Below are 20,204 nucleotides of genomic sequence, written 5' to 3' on the forward strand. Positions count from 1 at the left end.
CATGAGAGTTCATCTTCATTTTCTCCTTTCCTGCACCCCCCAACCCTCGGGATAGGAAACTGAAAAGACAGGCTCAGGAAAGCTCCCTATCTCTCTGGTAATCCTTGCATTGATCTTCTGCTTGAGGCATCCACTTGGAAAAATCCTGGGGGTGATCTGGAGCTGTGAGCAGCTCTGACCCACACAGCAGCCTCTCCACAGCACAAGCACCTTTCCTGCCCTGATAAGGGTCGCTCCTTCCCCCAACAGCTTCTCCCCACAGCACCGTGGGGATCTCCCCGGGCAGGCTGAGCGCTGACCCTGGCAGGCGGCAGAGTCCCTGCCCCGGCACAGCCCTGGGGTGCAGGGACCCTGCTCTGCAGGACAGCCCTGGGCACCCCTGGGTGGTCAGCAATATTCACAGCTGTTTAACATTGCCTGACAAGAGCCCCTTCCTCACAGATCCCTCAAGCTGTGCCTGTGCTAACTTGAGGAGATGCCACCAGGAGCTGCAGCTGCATTTTCAGCACCCAGAGACTTACCATGGCAAGGGCTGCAAAGATTTCTCCTCCAGTGAGCTCTCAGTCATCCTCCCCATCCTGACCACCTTTCATCTCTCTCTGCCTTGCTCGTCTCCCTGAGATCCCCAGGCAGAGCCCTCAGCCCTGCTGTGCTTTGCAGAGGAGCTGCTCCTGGGCAGAGCTGTCTCTCTGCAGCGCTGCCGCTTGCCATGAGCTCCCTCTGTCCCAGGAGCCCAGCCCAGCTCAGCAGCACAGGAGCAGCCCAAGGTGCTTTAATGACCCCTCTGGTGGGTTTGCTGCTGAGTCCATGAACTTCAGACCCTGGAGGAAGCTGAAGAAACCTCTCACGAAGTCCAAGTCATATTCAAACTCCAAAGTTTCTTGTAATGTTAATGGGTCCCACTGAGGAACACTACTGAGGAAATGACCCCAGGGTCTGGTTAGAGAAGAAAACTGGAGGCAGAGATGACAGGTCAGGACAAGCAAGGTGAAGGTCTCTCTGATGCTGAATAAACCTGGATGTGTTTCATTAATCAAAGGGCCAAGCCCTGACCCCCAGCCCTGGGAAGGCAGATCCTGTCCCTCCCACGTTGCCCAGAGCCCTTCCTGGGACAGTGTGATGTGGGGCTGTGCAAGGCCAAGGGCAGGACTATGGTCCCACACCTCCCAGGTTCCTGGCTGGGGACAAGGAGGCCATGAGGCCCCTGTGCTGTAAGGACAAGGTGTCTCCTCACAGGCATCAGAGCTGGAGACAACAGCCACAGCCAAGGGGAGAAGGAGCTCCAGCTGTTAGTGTTTACATGCAGACGGTTTATCCTGATGAGAGCGTCTATCCCAAGATAACATCATGAGCAGTTACAGGACACTACGAATACCACCTGCAGGAGAAACTTTGCGGTCTTGGGGGGCTAGTGCTCGTAATGCCAGAGGTCTGGACTTAGAGGGGAAGTTTCCCTTCATGTGGGACGGCAGCAGGAATGTGTGGAGCTCTGCCTGGGGACAGAGAATATCAGCTGAAAGTTGAGGAGTCAGCGTGAGAGGGCAGAGCAACATGGACAATGTTGTGGTGGGTGGACATCAGCTACTGACTCACTGATGAGGAAGAGGAATTAGATGAGGCCTCCTTCAGACAAATGAAAGAAGCCTCATGTTTCCAGGCAGTGTCCTCGTGGCAAACCTAAGATATCCCAATATCTGCAAGGTACCAGCCATCCAGGAGGGTTTTGGAGCTCATGGACAACATCTTCCTGACACGGGTGGCTGAGGAGTCAGTGAGGTGAGGTGCCCTGCGGGACTTCACACTTACAAACCAGAAAGGGTTGGTCAGCGATGTAACAGTCAGGGATGGGAAAGTGGCGTTGAGGCTCCTGGAAGATGATAACAAGGCAAAGAGCAGGATTTCAGGAGAGCAGGCTTTGGCCTGCTGAGGGACCTGCTTGGGTCCCATGGGATATGACCTTGGTGTTTGCAGCAATTTTTCTCTCACATTTCCTCCCTCCTCTCTCCCACCTGCTGTTGTGCAGCGTTTTTTACCCTTTCTCAAATACAATATCACAGAGCTGCTGCTAGCATCCCTGAGTGGCTCAGACTGGGCAAGGAGTGAGTCCATCTTGGAGCCAGCTGAAATTGCCTCTGCCTGATGCCGGTCAAACTCCCGTTGTCTCCTCAGAGAGGTGACAACTGTAGCACGCCCACACTCATCCCCAGTTACAAGACTTTGCCATGTAAACCCAGTAGACGGTGACAATGTGTTGGGTGTTACAAACTACTTGATCATGGAGAAGAAATGGAAAAGATCTTCAGTCAGCAACCTGAGGAAGTCACCAGTAAATGAGCAGGTTCCTATAGGGAACTGTAATTGCCCTGGCATTCACTGGCCAGGCAAAGCAGTGGGTATCAACAGTCCAGAAGATCTTGGGCCAACTGCTTAACATGGCTGCCTGGTGGGACAACAAGGGTGATGCTCACCTGGATCTGGAACTGGGAAACAAAGAAGAGCTGGTGAGGGATGTGAACATCAGTGTCCACCTTGGCTCTGGTGACCAGGCAACAGTGGGATTCCAGGCACCAGAGGGGAGGGAGGAAGGCCAGCAGCAGAGCACAGGCTGGTGGGCTCCAGAGGAGAAGACTTTGACATACTGGGAGACGGCGGCCAATACAGGTGGTGACATGGAAGTCTGTCTGAAGGGTGAAGGAGCTCAGGAAATCTGAGAAGCCTTGCAGGACAGCCTTGTGCTCCAGAGGAGTGTGATTCCTCTTGAGCTGTCCTGGCATGTCTCCTCACTCAAGTGGTGCATCAGGCACCCACTTTCCTACACATATTGTTTTGTCTTCATCAGAAAATGCTCCAGATCAATAAGATACCACCTCTTTGGGAAACGGGGAGGAGGGAGAGGGGCAAAGACAATAGAAGAAATACTGATTTATTCTTCTTTATTATGGAAATGCTCTCTATTTGGCTATTCCTGAAATCTCCCTAATCATCAAGACCAGACTTGAAGCCTTTAGGAAAATGATGCACAGAGCCTTGGCTTCTAAGGGCATTTTGGATGTTAATGGGCCCTCTGCTGCCGTGATCCTGAACTGCAGCTGCTGAAAGAAGGAACAAACCTCTGATGAAGTGAAAGGCAGAAGTGGAACTCCAGTTTCTGAGGGTGCTTGGGACCCCATGAAGGGCCAGCACTGACACAGCTGTGAAGGAAACAACCAGTCGAGGTCCCTGTCCCTGGAGGCTGGTGAAGGAAAGACTTGGAGACACTGGTTACAGGTGGTGAGGGCAATGTGGAGGTGGCTCTGATGCCCTGTCAGCCCTTGATGCTTGTTTATCACAAGAATGGCTGAGCCCTGAACCCTGGGACCTGGTAGATTTTTCTCAAATGTTTTTCAAGGCTTTTCGTGTGGTCAGTGTGAGTGTTTTGTGTTTTGGGAGTGGGTTTTATGTCAAGTGGTGTTGCTTTAGCTGCAAGGCTCTGGTTTTCTGTGGAGTTGGAAATGCCTGTGAGTTCTTCACAACGCATCAATCTTCTTTTATACACCTGGCAATGGTCACCAATCACCTCAATGTCCCAGTCTCAAACTTGCTTGAATCCTCTATTTGGATCCATATCCCATCACTCCAGGATGTTCATGCATCCACCAGGTTCATGGATATTTCCTGAGGTCCATCCGGGACTGGGCAGTGTAAGAGAGGAGCAGAGCAGGGAAACCTCACTGGCCATGCCTGAGCACAGCCCCCCCAGCAGCAGCCATTCCCCATCTCCCAGGCACAGCCATGCCCACAAGATGGAAATGTCACTGCCATATATGATTAGCCCAAGAGAGGCCTTTCTTCCTTCCTTCCATATTCCCAGGAAAGTCTTGCTCCTATTCCTCCTCCACCTGCAGACAACAACTGCTTTCCATTCCTGGGCTCAGCCATGGCTGTAAGGGTTCACTAAACCATCAGCCATCTCATTGCTTCTCCCTGACATGCCCTGTCCCTCTCCCACACCTACACATGGCCAATCTCTGCTGCTCAGGGCCTCCCGCTCTTCAGAAGAGGCCTTGAGCTCTTTGGTTTTTCCTGGTGCTTATTATAAACTTCCTCACTCTCCCCAGAGTTCATGGTGAGCTTTCTTGTCCATAAGAGCCCCTTTATGACCATGGCTTACTAAATGGGTGTCTTTTTATGATCATTTGTGCAGAAAGGGTAGTCACAGGAAGCACCCAATATGTCAAAACTGATGCTGAGTGAACTGCCATGAAGACCTGATGAGTTACCCCTGTGTCTCTCCTGGAAGGAGTCTGTCCCGAGAAGGGCATCCAGCTTCTGCTACTCCCTGGAGAGGCACATGAGCAGTGTCCGTGCACCTGGGGACACAAAGGGTGACTTTTGCCAAACCAGCCTTCATCTGAACCACTTAGATGTGTACTTGTGGATGAGGTATGGTCTTATAGTGCAAATACCTATTTAATTGTCATTGGAGGGGCTACCACAGACGCAGAGTACTATATTACAGATATTTAAATGTAAGCATGTTAAACTTTTTTTTTTTCTTTAAAAACTGACATTCCTAGACAAAGTACACAAACACTTGAAGGATTATTCACGCCTTTTACACATGACTATCCACAGAAGGCCCACCAACTTTGCATCTCAAGAAACTGGATGGGAGAGTTGAAGGGAAGGATGGTTTGGGCTCTGTCCTGGGACCTGGGAAACTGAAACGTGCTCCCATCCCCCCAGCACCCTGCTCTCCTCAGTGAGGGGTGTGAGACATTCTGCCAGCGAGGTCTGAACTCACAGGCATGACAAGTATCTTATGTCTAACTGCAGCCAATGGTGTCCCGCCAGCTAAAGATTTGAGCTTCCGTCCCTGGAATTATTTAAAAGATGTGGAGATGTGGCACTTAGGGATATGGTTTAGTGGTGGCCTTGGCAGTGTTTGATTTATGGTTGGACTCCATGTTCTTAAGGGTCTTTTCCAGCCTAAATGATTCTATGATGCCATGATTCTATGATTTGGGGTGAAACCATTTCAATTCCCATCACCTCCAACTCCCCTTGAGTGCGGCTGTTGCTTTGCACAGCTCTCCTGGCTATCCAGGCAGGTTGGGCACTGGTTTGGTGCCTACATTGGAAGTTTTACCCTTCCTGGGGTAAAAGACTGTTGAGGAAAGACTGTTGTAGAGATTTGGGTCACAGGGGTTTGAAGCAATCCTTCCAAAATCTGAGCAGGCTGAGCTTTGGAGCCCAGGAAAAATCGAGATGCTCTGAAGGATGTTTTAGAACAGTGGTACTACCACTAATAACAGTAACAGGGAACTCCTTATTCTCACTGATGATGATGATTAACTAAAAGTCTTTTTAGTTTCATTCCTAACAGTCATTCTTGCTTTTCAAAACATCTACTACACCTCAGTAGTTGTCTTGAGAGAAGTTCTTAAAACAATGCTTTTTGTCTCTTTTTTTTTTTTCTATTGTATAAAGAGTACACCTCTTGGACAGAATTACCCCCAAATCATGCTTCTTTCATAACTTTTCTCCTTTTTTTTCCCTGGTGTGAGGTGGAGGTGGCATAGGAGAATAGTTTCTTTTTGAGACAAAGAAGGCCAAGGAACAGATCCCAGGTCAGCAAGAAGGCAGAAAGGAAGCCAGAATCTTTATGTAGTGTGCACTGACACAACACTGTTACCTGCATTTCCATTCTCAAAAGTCCCAACTGTGCAGCAGACTCTGGACTTCTGAGCTCCTTCATCTGCCCTGCGTGACACCATGTAAAATGGAACTACCCCAGTCAAATGGCTGGTTTTGATTCTCTTCACAGCCTGAAGCACCACATGGGTCATGAGACAAGCCAGGATGCACAAAAAAAACCTCACATACTCTTCACTTAAAGTTCAGGTGTTCAATGGCATCTCAGGAGACAAGACATGCTGATTCCTGGGTTCAAGGAGCTTGTCAAGTGCTTCGTCATCATGTCTGTAATGGTGGCTTTGATATCTGTCTGATGTACAGGCTCTGTACATGGATGCTGACACCTCTCGAGCAACCTGCTCTGAAAGGGTTAACAAGTTGGGCATGAGTATAGCAAAAAAGAAGAACTTGGGTTTGGGAAATGAAAAGGGTGCAGAAGTTGTTGTCAGGCCTGTTTGGGTACTTTTAAAGCAGCCCTGCACCTCATGTGATGTATTTCTGTGATCAGACGGAACCTGAGAGATTTCTCTAAATTGAAAATATGAGGAGGAAGGAAGGACAGCATCATTCAGGCTGGATGGGATCTCAGGAGGTGTCTTGACCAACCTCCTGCTCAAAGCAGGGTCAGACCAGATTACTCAGGGTTTTATCCTACCTTATACAGAAGAATACTGCACGGGATGATGCTGAATGCCTTGCTGACTTCAGGTAACGGACCATCAATCTTCTCCCCGCATCCAGCAACACGGTCCTTTCCTCACAGAGAGCAAAGAGGATGGACAGGGACAACCTGCCCTGGGTAAACCGTGTCACCTTCTCTTTCAGACACCCAGAAATGGGGTCAGGGTGGACATGCTCTGGGACACAGCCTTTAGTTACCCTGCTCACTGTCCTGGTTTTATCAGAAACAAGTTTCTCTTTTAGTGAATTTCCCTGTCATCTAAAGTCTTCTTACTAACTGCAGGTTTCCTGAAAGTTAGATACATGTTTTGGTAGACATAGCAATGGAATGCAAGGTCATTGATAATGATGCATCTCGCGAGATGTGCAAGCAGGAGGTGAACTGAAAATTGACCAACTAAAGTATTCAATCCCATTAACGTCATACTTCATATAAAAGTGGGGGATCACGAGGATTTCGTCCCTGTTTTCCTTATGGCCAGCATTGGGAGAGGACCTTGCGAGTTGTCCCTGCAAACTGAGGGCTAGTGACAGACTGAATCCAGCTCCAGTTGGCTGCAGTGTCCAGCCCAGGACTTCGGGTGCCGGCCCCACATCTGCCGGAGCAGTTGCCGGGACTTTCAAGATTGGTTTTGTATATTTTGTATTATTTTCTCTATTTCATATTAGTAGCATTAGTAAAACATTTTTAATTTTTCCAACTCTCTTGTCTCTGTCCTTCTTCCTCCTCCCAATTGCCTGTCCTTAGTGGGATGAGGGGAGAGGGAGGGGCTGAAGGGGGAAGGGGTGGAAGAGGGAGTTAACAATACATCTGCCACGGTTTTATTTTCACCCCGCAAGCAAACCACAGCACTCAACCATTGGCCATTTTGAAAAGTGCACACAATGTGTGAGAGCTGCCAGTGGTCAGGGAGTCCCCCCAGTCTCCATGAGCTTTCCAAGGTGCTGGAGAGTGGCCTCACTGTGACATGGTCCTGCTGTCTCAGCTCCTGGGATGCTGCCCCTCCTGTCCCACAGACTGGAAAGGATTGTGTTAGTTCCAGGGACCCCTGACTTGATCCCCATCCACTGCTGGTTGTTCTGCCCCCAGTCACAGAGTCCTGGGAGACCTTGCTGGTGAAGATGGAGGACCAGAGACACAGAGAATATCACTTCTCTCCCTTATTAAATTAATCAGTACCCACACGGTGTCTTTGTTTCTCCTTTAACTGTTCCGGAAGTAGTAACAGCTCATTAGGGTGTCCTTGAATTGCCTTACAGGTCTAGACTGAGTTTTGCTCTGGCCTGTTGCTGTGCTTGGAGGCTGCTGTCCTTGCAGACCAGATGAACTAACTTCTGCCACCCTGCCTTGGCAGTTTATTCCATCCGTGTCACAGCTCTGTCTGCAACACTGACAGCTCCAGCTCACCCAGTCAGGTCCCTGGCTGAGGACATTGCCTCACATCTGGGCTGAACCACCCCAGCTGTGGCACCACGAAACCTCTGAGCTGCCCCATGGAAACCTGGTACCAAGTGTCCAAGACTCCATGCATGCAAAGGCTTTGCTTCAGAGCACAGACATGAGCTGGTCAAAAGATTGCTGAATGTCTCTCTAGACCTAGGAGTATAAACCCAGAATATAATGCCTAAATTCATTCCGGGGAACATATTCCTCCCCCAATTTGGAAAAATTAGATCCTTTGCTGTAACATTCCTGGTGTCCTGCCTAATGATGGGACAAGAAAAGGTGATTCTCATACCAATTTATTTTTTAATTCAAAGAACACAATGCTGGCAAGAAGTGTCACTGCTGAAGAGAGAGAATCAACATCACTGATTACTTGAGGTTGTTTCAAAGGATGTGCCCCTGGAGCCCCAGAAACAGCTGGAGGGAGACCAGAGGGGACAGAGAAAGGGACATCATGGGCTGCTGCTGTGCTGCTGAGCTGGGCTGGGCTCCTGGGACACAGGGAGCTCATGGCAAGCGGCAGCGCTGCAGAGAGACAGCTCTGCCCAGGAGCAGCTCCTCTGCAAAGTGCAGCAGGGCTGAGGGCTCTGCCTGGGGATCTCAGGGAGAGGAGCCAGGCAGAGACAGGGAAACGCAGTCTGGGGTGGGAGGATGCTGAGAGATCACTGTGGGAGAAATCTTCGCAGAAATGATGCCTGTGGCTGCAGGGCATTGCATCTGCAAATCATGGTAGGATCTCAGAAAGCTGTCACATTGCAGAGCCTGCAAGAGACATAAGTAAAACTCTCAGAGATTCTCTGATGCAAAGGAAGAGGATGTGCTGCAGAGCAGGGATTGCCTTCTGCACCGTCAGAGAGACAAGACATGAATGCTGTGTTCTGCCAAGGATGGCTGTGGGGTGTAAATGTAAATGTGCAGGCAGGGGTGCCCAGGGCTGTCCTGCAGAGTAGGGTCCCTGCACCCCAGGGCTGTGCCGGGGCAGGGACTCTGCCGCCTGCCAGGGTCAGCGCTCAGCCTGCCCGGGGAGATCCCAACAACACTGAGGGGAGAAGCTGTGGGGGGAAGGAGCGACCCCTGGCAGGGCAGGGTCCTTCCGCTGCTGGGTTCTCCATGGGTCAGGGCTGCTCACAGCTCCAGATCACTGCTGACTGCTTCCCATTGGAGGTTTCAAGGAGAAGATCTATACAGGTATTACTATAAAGATCAGGAGCTTTCCCGAGTCTGTCCTTTCAGTCTCCTATTCCAAGACTTGGAGGGTGGGGGGATGGAGGACGGGATAAGTGAAAAAGGAGCTCTCAAGTTTTAACAAGTCACTGAGACTCCTGAAGTGCAAGTCTGAGTGATCAGCTGATCTGCCAGAGGCCTTGTAACATCCCTTCAGCCACCCCTCTGCCCATGGACAGCAGCAGCATCACATCTGCTGAACCCATCAGCCTTAGGTTCACCTGTCCTTTCTTCCAACCTGCAAACCTCTGCTCTCAGCAGTGCCTGGTGGCTTTTCAGGGTAACATGGCAGTGTGATCAGCCTCCATCTCAGAAAGGTGCCAGCCCAGGGCAGCTGGAGCAAGACAGAGGGACAGAGCAGCTGCCCTCACTCTGCACTGACCCACAGGCATCCTCTGGTCTCGCAGGGCTTGCTCTCTTCTCCCTGCAGCATAAATGATGAGACTTTCTGACATGCAAGAACACTCTCGAAGGGATTCGCAGGATTGGACTAGATGATCTTTCGAAGTCCCATCCAATCCCAAACATTCTATGATTCTGTGAAGCTGTAAAAAAACCAAACCTTTCAAATTTCATTTTACCATCCTGTTTCATTCTCTGTCACTGCGCAGATGCTGACAGGTCCTTCTTCACCAGCAGCAGTTTCAGATGACAACTTTGAACCCCAGGTCCGTCCCCTGCCCCCCGTTCCCATGACCCCTGCTGCAGAGCAGGGCTGACTCCTGGGCAGCCAGCGGGCACAGGCCCTGCTCTTCACGGCACCTCCAGCCAGCACCACCCAGGGCTCAGCCACGGACCCGAAGGAAGGTCTGGAAAAGGACAAGGGGTGTGGAGCAGGGGAGGGTGTATGAGACATGGCTTTGATTTTGCTCAGAGGAGTCTCATCTAAACTGTCACTGTCTTTTGCTCCTGTAACAGTGCCCCACGCTCATCAGCAGCATATGTGCAACAGCAGCTCCATCACCCAGTTCCTCCTCCTGGCGTTCACAGACACACAGGAGCTGCAGCTCTTGCACTTCTGGCTCTTCCTGGGCATCTACCTGGCTGCCCTCCTGGGCAACGGCCTCATCATCACCACCATAGCCTGTGACCAGCACCTCCACAGCCCCATGTACTTCTTCCTGCTCAACCTCGCCCTCCTCGACCTGGGCTGCATCTCCATCACTGTCCCCAAATCCATGGCCCACTCCCTGTGGGATACCAGGGTTATTTCTTTTGCAGGATGTGCTGCCCAGGTCTTCTTTTTAGGTTTCTTGTTAGGTGCAGAGCATTCTCTTCTCACCATCATGTCGTACGACCGCTACGTTGCCATCTGCAAACCCCTGCACTACGGGACCCTCCTGGGCAGCAGAGCTTGTGTCCACATGGCAGCAGCTGCCTGGGCCACTGGGTTTCTCAATGCTCTGCTGCACACGGCCAATACATTTTTACTGCCACTGTGCAAGGGCAATGCCCTGGACCAGTTCTTCTGTGAAATCTCCCAGATCCTCAAGCTCTCCTGCTCAGATGCCTCCCTCAGGGAACTTGGGCTTCTTGTAGGTACTGGCTGTTTAACTTTTGGCTGCTTTGTGTTCATTGTGCTGTCCTATGTGCAGATCTTGAGGGCCGTGCTGAGGATCCCCTCTGAGCAGGGACGGCACAAAGCCTTTTCCACATGTCTCCCTCACCTGGCCGTGGTCTCCCTGTTTGTCAGCACTGTTATGATTGCCTATCTGAAGTCCCCTTCCATCTCCTCCCCAAGCCTGGACCTGGTGGTATCTTTTCTGTACTCGGTGGTGCCTCCAGCAGTGAACCCCCTCATCTACAGCATGAGGAACCAGGAGCTCAAGGATGCCCTGTGGAAACTCGTATCTAAGTGTTTTCTGAAACAATAAACCGCACATCTGCTTCTACATAGCAGTTTTAATGTAACTACTTACAGGTCCAGCTCTCATCTGTTTTTTATGTTGTTATTGGCATTTTTTTTTATTGTGATAATGTTGTCATCCCCTTTCTTATTCACTATCTGCTTTTCTTTTATAACCACTGGCTGTGTAAATGAGGAGCCATGATCTGTGTGTATTTAAACAAAGTACAGGATCCTGTAGCAAATTGATTTTCACTATATCCTTCCTGCAAGACCTGTTTGGAGCTGCAGGGACAGCTCTTGTGTGCATGGGAGGAGGGGAAAAGAGTCCAGCCTGGCAGCCCTGCCAGGGAGCACCAGCGCTTGGCCTTCCAGAGCTGTTCTCGTTCCACTCCCACACTCTCCTTCTCATCCTTTGTGCTGGTGCAAGGCCTGAGTGCTCTAGCAGCCTGGTCACCGTCCTGCTGTGTGTCAGTCCTGTGAGCGCAGGCAGGGACAGGCCATGGGCACTGCTGTGACAGAGCTGGCCTCCGTAACACTACTTCTATAAAGGAAAGTGATGTTCATAGGGCAGTGTCTGAGGGCTTAGGTCTTCTTACAAACCTTCTCTCAAAAACTTGCCTACAAAAGTGGCCACAGATGCAAACAGCAGGGTACAGCTGCACAGTGTGTGTGTGCAGGGCTGGGCACACAGCAGTGCCCTCTCACAGCCAGGCCTCCTGCCAGAGACCTGCAGGACCAGCAGAGCAGGGGCTGGGCTGTGCCCCTGTGCACTGGACACCCCGTGGAAGCTGCCCCAGGGCATCGTCATGGACTGGCCCCTCACAACCACCATTTCCTCTCTCCCCAGCTCAGAGAGGTTCTTTGTCCCTCCATGGAGTGACACTGAATGAGTATTTCAGCTGTTCATGTTGCATCATACGGATGAGATGTGAGCATGCACATCATGCATGAGAGGTGAGATGAACCCGAGTCAGCAGAAACGCCACGAGCTATTCCTGTGCGTTCCATTTTGGCCTGTAGGACAGACAGGGTCTTGAGGTCGTTTCTCGTTGGGAGTAACATCCCATGGAAACTGCCTAAATGCAGCACCGGTTGCGCTTCCTTTAACCAATGTCCCTGTGTCCATTCCTCATGACGTGGGACATCTCAGATGAGTGCAGAGCAGGGTGACACACCACAGGGCTGAGGTGTCTCCCGTCCCTCGGGAGTGGCAACAGGAGGCCAGAGGGACACTGTGACTCCTGCCTCTGTGTGTAAAAGGGACAGACTCTGTCTCTGAACATCCCTGGGTGCATAAGGAGTCCACGAGGCCGCCTCAGATGTGGACACCTGACAGAACCTGACATTTCTGTGTGTGACTCCAGGAACATACCCCACTGGCCCAGGCAGATCAATCTCACGTGCTCCTGTCTGCTATGTCATCCTTACCTGTGAGTCTGAATTGTGGTCTGAAACCTGCCAGAGCAATCAGAGGGGTTCTGAGGTCCTTGGAAAAGGCAGTTGTCAAACCTGTCTTCAAGAAGGGCAGGAATGAGAACTGAGAGGATTATAGGCTGGTCAGCCTGTGTCCTTCCATGGGAAGGGAATGGGACAAGTCCTCCTGCAGCCATGTCCAGGCACTTGGAAAACGAGAAAGGGATTGCTGAACCCAAATGGGCAGGGAAAGAAAGGCATGTTGTGCACATAGAATTTCACAAGGTGTCAGACATGGTTTCCCATGGTGTCCTTATAATGCAATTGGTTCTCTGTGGGCTCAAGAAGTGAATGCTGGGTGGGAAGCTGGCTGGATGATGAAGCCCAAATGTCACCAGTGGTACAAAGCCCCCCCTGCAGTCAGTTACCAGTGGAATCCCTCAGGGACCAGCACTTGGGCCAGCACTGGTGAATGTCTTTATTCTCCCCCTGAATGAGGTGACGGAGTGAACCTTCAGCTCCTTTGTGGATGGTGCAAAGCTGGGCAGAGGCCTTGGACAACCTCACCTGGTTCACCCTGCCCTGAGCAGGAGAGTGAGACAAGAGGATGTTCAAACCTGAGTTACTCTGTGATTCAAGGAATCTTCCCCTTGGAAAGGTTTTGGAAGACAGAATAGTTGGAGGAATAAAACAAAAAAAAAGGAAAAAAGAGGCAGAGGTGGAGACCTAAAAGGTGTCAACAGAAACAGAGCAGTTCCTGTGAAGAATGTTTCTCTACTCAAATTGTTAGCAGGAAATCTCTAATCAGCTCCCCAAACTCCTTGTTTTGCTCATTGGCCCCCTGGGATTTACATCACATTTCTTTACATCAGATTCTGCACGGAAGTTTGCACCTGATTGTTACAGGTTCTTTGCAGGAATTACTTCATGTTTCCTTAGAGAACCGGATTAAACAGGCACTGGGGAATTTTTAATTAGAGGAAACAAAGAAAGGAGAAAAAAAAGAAAACACAATAGAACTTAATGATGTTTCTCAGTTCTATGGTTAATTAAGTAGTTTCCAGTGAGGTCCATTGCCATAATTGAGTCGCCTATAGGGAGTATGACAGCAACTGCTGAAAGACTTTACCTGCCTGAAGCTCAAAGCAGGGAGAGAGCTGAGAGGCTCTGAACGAGCAAAGAGTGAGAGGAGGAAGAACCTCTGGGGAGCAATGGAAAGTGCAAATGTCCAGACAGGCTTCTGAAGAGATGACTTCAGACATGGTGAGCTGAATAAGGACAGGTAGAAACTCCTGGATGTTCAGGGGGATTAAATACACAGCATGATAGACAGAATTGTGGCAATGCAAGCACAGGGAAAGGTCAATGTTTCAACTCCCACACTACATACACATTCTGAAAATTCATATTTTCGCAGTATAGAAATTCCACAGACATTTTATTGGAAATATTGAATCATTTCATCTGAGAAAAAAAGAGTGTGGGGTTTTTTGTTCTTGTTGTTGTTTTTGGTTTGATTTGGTTTTGAGGGGAGTTCTCAGGTTTTCGGGCTGAGCTGCATGGTCTCACTATAAGCACCCAGTGCAAACCTCGAGAGGCCCCAGTATACCTGAGGTGTTTGCCTGGACTGGCAGGTATCAGACAAGACTGATAAAGACATGTCGCTTCCATCATTTACATCTAGTATTCAAGACTTCTGTGCTTAATTAGAAAAGTTTCAGCACTGTAGGCAAAGAGGCAGGTACATGAAGAGCACTGAGAAGAAGTGATAGAAGAATTATCCAGTTGATATCACGGAATCATAGAATCGTTTCAGTGGAAAGAGACCCTCAGGATCATCAAGTCTAACCATAACCTGACTCGAGCACTAAACCATCTCCCTTAAGAACCTCATCTAAACTCCTTTTAAACACCTACAGGGATGGTGACCCCGTGACTTCCCTGGGCAGCCTGTTCCAATGCCCGACAACCGTTTCCAAGAAGAATTTTTTCCTAATATCCAGTCTAAACCTCCCCTGGCACAACTTGAGGCCATTTCCTCTTGTCCTATCACTTGCTACTCAGGAGAAGACACAAACACCCTCCCTGCTCCAACCTCCTATCAGGCCGTTATAGACAGTGACAAGGTCTCCCCTCAGCCTCCTTTTCTCCAGGCTAAACAGCCCCAGCTCTCTCAGCCGCTCCTCCTAAGACTTCTTCTCCAGCTTCTTCACCAGCTCCGTTGCCCTTCTCTGAACCTGCTCCAGAACGTAAAGGTCTTTCCTATAGTGAGGGGCCCAAAACTGAACACAGGATTCCAGGTGGGGCCTCACCAGCACTGAGGACAAGGGGATGATCACTGCGCTGGTACTGCTGGCTGTGCTATTCTTGGTGCACGTCAGGATGCTGGTGGCCTTTTTGGCCACCTGGGCACACGCTGGCTCCTGTTCAGCTGCTGTCAGTCAACACCCGCAGATCCCTTTCTGTCGGTCAGCTTTCCAGCCACTCTTCCCTGAGCCTGGAGCCTTCATGGGGTTGTTGTGACCCAAGTGCAGGACCTGGGACTTGGCCTTGTTGAGACTCAGACAACTGGCCTCAGCCCATCAATCCAGCTCGTCCAGATCCCTCTGTATGGCCTTCCTACCCTCCAGCATATCAACACTCCTTCCCCTGCTGTGCTGTGCTTTACTTGGTGGCCAAAACAGCTTTGAGAACACACTGACATTTTTGTTGTTGCTGAGCAGTGCTGGCACAGCCTCAAGGCCTTCTGTGTTTCTCAGTCTGCCCCAAAAACCAGAGGGCTGGATGTGGCTAAAGGCTGGGAGGGGACCAAGCCAGGACAGCTGACCCCAATTGACCAAAGAGATATTCCACACCATATGGCATCATGGTCAGTAACCTCATACAATTGTTCTCAGTCCATCATTTCATCCGGTCCAGATCCCTCTGTATGGCCTTCCCACCCTCCAGCAGATCAACACTCCTACCCAATTTGGTGTCACCTGCAAGCTTACTGAGGGTGCACTCGATCCCCTCGTCCAGATCATTGATAAAGAGATTAAACAGAACTGGCCCCAATACTGAGCCCTGGGAACACCACTCGTGACCGGCCGCCAACTGGGTTTGTTTCCGTTCACCACAACTCTTTGGGCCCGGCCCTCCAGCCAGTTCTTTCTCCATCGCAGATACACCATCCAGGCCATGAGCTGCAGCTGCTCCAGGAGATGCTGTGGGATACGGTGTCAAAGGCTTTACTGAAGTCTAAGTGCACAACATCCACAGCCTGTGTGGCGGATTCACTCCCCCACGACAGACTTTCCCTCATCTGCTAAGCCGGTCACCTTGTCACAGGAGGAGATCAGGTTGGTCAAGCAGGACCTGCCTTTCATAAAGCCATGCTGATTGGGCCCGATTGCTTATCTCATATGTGTGACCGCACAGTCCCTTTTCCAGCCCTGTTCCTGCTCTTCCTGGGTAGGGGCTGTGGGTACTTTGGCAGGGGTTCTTTCCCAGCCACGTTCGTTCTGCTGGGCTGTCACCTCCAGAGACAGAACTGACCCCACAGTCCCCTTCACAGCCACACGCTGCTTACTGGATTAGGAGTTACTGAGACACAACTGACCTCATAATACCACACCCATCCATCCTCCTCCGTAGCACCCAGGACCCAACCAAGACTGAAGTGTGTTCTACATGGTCCTACACCTCCCCTCTTTCCCACAGGCCCTAGACACCCATCTCGCTTCCTCACATTTTTTCAAATTTGTCAAATATATTTCCTACTAACAATGTGAGTGAAAAGCACTCCTCACTGGAACTGCTATATTTATGTTAACACTTCTATATCTCCTCTTTTGACTTTTTTTTTTTACTATTCTTCTACCTATTCTCTTTCCAGAAACATCTCCAAGTCAAAAATTATTTCAAATCACAGAATACCTCAGGTTTGAAGAGAGCCCTTGTCTCACTCATCTCACTCTCCTGCTCAGGGCAGGGTGAACCAGGGGAGGTTGCTCGAGGCCTCCTCCCAAGTTTGCATCATCCACAAAGGAGCTGAAAGTGCACTCTGTTACATCATAGAAGGGGAGAATAAAGACATTCAACAGTGTTGGCCCAAGTGCTGGTCACTGAGAGGTGACACTAGTAACTGGCTGCACGGAGGACTTTGTACCACTCATGCTATTTGGGTTTGATGGTTCAGCCAACTTCCCACCCAGCATCCACTTCTTGAGCCCCATCAGCACCACTCTGCCCAGAAGCACACCATGGCTGAGGCCTTGCAAACGCCCTGCACACAACATGCCTTTCTTGCCCCTCTCCATTGGGGTTCAGCAATCCCTTCCTTGTCCTTCACGTTCCTGGAAATGGCTGCAGGAGGACATGTCCCATCCCCTTCCCAGGGAGGGAGGTAGGGTGGCCAGCCTGTTATTCTCTCAGTTCCTGTTTGTGCTCTTCTTGAAGATGGGTTTGAGGTCTGCATTTTCTAAGGACCCCAGATCCATTCTGGTTTCTACGGCACTTTTGAGAGCACAATATGGAATCACGGGCAAGGGTGACATAGCAGACTGGAGGACTTCCAATGAGCCTGTTCAAGGCAGCTGAGATGAATCTCACTGGGCCACTGGGATTTGTTCCTGGAGTCACACACAGAAATGTCAGGGTTCCATCAAGCATCCATATCTGAGTTGGCCTCATCGGCTTCTCATGGACCCAGGGATGTTCAGAGCCTGTTCCTTTTCAACACAGAGGCAGGATTCACAGTGTCCCTATGGGCTCCTGTTGCCACTCCCAAAGGAGAGGAGACACCTCAGCCCTGTGGTGTGTCACCCTGCTCTGCACTCATCTGAGATGTCCCATGTCATGAGGAATGGACACAGGGACTTCAGTTCAAGGAAGAAGATCCCAGTGGGTGTTTTACTGTGGGCTGTTACTCCTGATGTGAAGTGACCTCGAGACAATGTCTGTCCAACAGGCCTTCATGGAACTCCCAGGAATAGCTGATGGTGTTTCTGCTAACTTGGGTTCAACTCACCTCACCTACATGATGCACATGCTCACATCTCATCTGTACAATGCAAACACGGACTTCTGACTTCAGGAACAAATTCTCCAATTTGATATGACAGCCCAGTACTGGAAATGGAGGTTGTGAGGGGCCAGTCCATGGCGATGCCCTGGGGCAGCTTCTGTGGGGTGTCCAGTGCACAGGGGCACAGCCCAGCCCCTGCTCTGCTGGTCCTGCAGGTCTCTGCCAGGAGGCCTGGCTGTGAGAGGACACTGCTGTGTGCCCAGCCCTGCACACACACACTGTGCAGCTGTACCCTGCTGTTTGCATCTGCATGTCACTTCAGCATGTTCTACAGAGAAGCTTGGAAGAAGAGCTAAACCTTCAGGCCCTGCCCATAGGAGATCACCTTTCTTTCTGGAAAGGCTGTTCTGCGGCCAGCTCTGTCACAGCAGTGCCCATTGCCTGTCCCTGCCTGCGCTCACAGGACTCACACACAGCAGGACAGTGACCAGGCTGCCAGAGCGCTCAGGCCTTGCACCAACACAAGGGATGAGAAGGAGAGTGTGGGAGTGGAACGAGAACAGCTCTGGAAGGCCAAGCGCTGGTGCTCCCTGGCAGTGCTGCCAGGCTGGACTCTTTTCCCCTCCTCCCATGCACACAGGAACTGTCCCTGCAGCTCCAAACAGGTCTTGCAGGAAGGATATAGTGAAAAACAAGTCACTACAGGATGCTTTATTTTGTTTAAGAGAAAAGGAGAGCACGGCTCCTCATTTACACAGCCAGTGGTTAAAAAAGAAAAGCAGACAGAGATTTAGAAAGGGAATGACAATGTTATCACAATAAAAAACAACTTCAATAAAAACAGAAAATACAAGTGAGAGGCTGGACCTGTAACTAGTTACATTAAAACTACTATGTAGAAAGAGAGAAGCAGTTTATTGCTTCAGAAAACACAGAGATATGAGTTTCCACAGGGCATCCTTGAGCTCCTGGTTCCTCATGCTGTAGATGTGGGGGTTCACTGCTGGAGGCACCACTGAGTACAGAATGGACACCACCAGGTCCAGGGATGGGGAGGAGATGGAGGGGGGTGTCAGGTAGGCAAACATGGCAGTGCTGAGGAACAGGGAGACCATGGCCAGGTGAGGGAGGCACGTGGCAAAGGCTTTGTGCTGTCCCTGCTCAGAGGGGATCCTCAGCACAGCCCTCAAGATCTGCACATAGGATACCACAATGAACACAAAACACCCAAATCCTAAACAGACACTAACCACAAGGAGCCCACCTTCCCTGGAGTAGGACTGTGAGCAGGAGAGCTTGAGGATCTGGGGGATTTCACAGAAGAACTGGTCCAGGGCATTGCCCTTGCAGAGCGGCAGTGAAAATGTATTGGCCGTGTGCAGCAGAGCATTGAGAAACCCAGTGGCCCAGGCAGCTGCTGCCATGTGGACACAAGCTCTGCTGCCCAGGAGGGTCCCGTAGTGCAGGGGTTTGCAGATGGCAACGTAGCGGTCATAGGACATGATGGTGAGAAGTGAATATTCTGCTGTAGCACAGAAAAAGAAAAAAAAGAGTTGGGCAGCACATCCCGAGTATGAGGTGGCCCTGGTGTCCCAGAGGGAATTGGCCATGGATTTGGGGACAGTGGTGGAGATGGAGCCCAGGTCGAGGAGGGCGAGGTTGAGCAGGAAGAAGTACATGGGGGTGTGGAGGTGCTGGTCACAGGCTATGGTGGTGATGATGAGGCCGTTGCCCAGGAGGGCAGCCAGGTAGATGCCCAGGAAGAGCCAGAAGTGCAAGAGCTGCAGCTCCCGTGTGTCTGTGAACGCCAGGAGGAGGAACTGGGTGATGGAGCTGCTGTTGCACATTTGCTGATGAGCATGGGGCACTGTCACAGGAGCAAAAGACAGTGATAAGTTAGGGGAGACTTCTCTGAGGAAAATCAAAGCCATTTCTCACACACTCTCCCCTGCTCCACACCCCTTGTCCTTTTCCAGACCTTCCTTCAGGTCCGTGGCTGAGCCCTGGGTGCTGCTGGCTGGAGGTGCCGTGAGGAGCAGGGCCTGTGCCCGCTGGCTGCCCAGGAGTCAGCCCTGCTCTGCAGCAGGGGTCATGGAACGGGGGGCAGGCGACACACCTGGGGTTCAAAGTTGTCATCTGAAACTGCTGCTGGTGCAGAAGGGCCTGTCAGCATCTGCACTGTCACAGAGAATGGAACAGAATGGTAAAATGAAGTTTGAAATCATTGGGGTTTTGACAGCTTTGCAGAATTACAGAATATTAGGGATTGGAAGGGACCTCGAAAGATCATGTAGTCCAATCATTCAACTCCCCTGGAGAGTGTTGTTGGGTGTCAGAAACCCTCAGCATTTCTGCTGCACTCAGAGAGAACAGAGCGAGTCCTGTGAGACCAGAGGATGCCTGTGGGTCAGTGCAGAGTGAGGGCAGCTGCTCTGTCCCTCTGTCTTGCTCCAGCTGCCCTGGGCTGGCACCTTTCTGAGATGGTGATCACACTCACATGTTACCCTGAAAAGCCACCAGGCACTGCTGAGAACAGAGGGATCCACCGCGGACCATGACATGTCTCACCCTTTCGTCAGGTCTCAGCACCCCACTTCTGTCCCAGGACACACACGGCTCATTTCACAAACCAAACAGCATTTCTTCCATCATAGCATCTCTGCACTTCTGCATGGGGAATTCAGATAATGCTAACGTGCTATAGGACAGGTTTGCATCCTGGAGGGAAGCTCGCAGCTTGGAAGAAAAACACTCAAGGAGACAGCCAAGGGTCCTAATGCTGGCATTTGATTCAGGGAGACTCAGCTCATTGCCCAGCCCCACACACTGCATTGCCCACAGCCCCACAGGGCAGAGCAAAGCTGGGACACGTGTTCCCATGGACACAGCTGCAGGAAAGGACCCAC

At 50.8% G+C, this 20,204-nt stretch overlaps 1 protein-coding gene across 1 annotated transcript; it reads left to right on the forward strand.

Annotated features, from left to right (window-relative positions):
• Positions 1-9,969: 9,969 nt before the first annotated feature.
• On the forward strand, positions 9,970-10,902 carry LOC136000666 (olfactory receptor 14J1-like). The gene has a single exon (XM_065654597.1). The coding sequence runs from the start codon at positions 9,970-9,972 to the stop codon at positions 10,900-10,902; it is 933 nt and encodes a 310-aa protein (XP_065510669.1).
• The last annotated feature ends 9,302 nt before the right edge of the window (positions 10,903-20,204 follow it).

Source organism: Caloenas nicobarica, chromosome 34, assembly GCF_036013445.1.
Source record: "Caloenas nicobarica isolate bCalNic1 chromosome 34, bCalNic1.hap1, whole genome shotgun sequence".
NCBI lineage: Eukaryota > Metazoa > Chordata > Aves > Columbiformes > Columbidae > Caloenas > Caloenas nicobarica.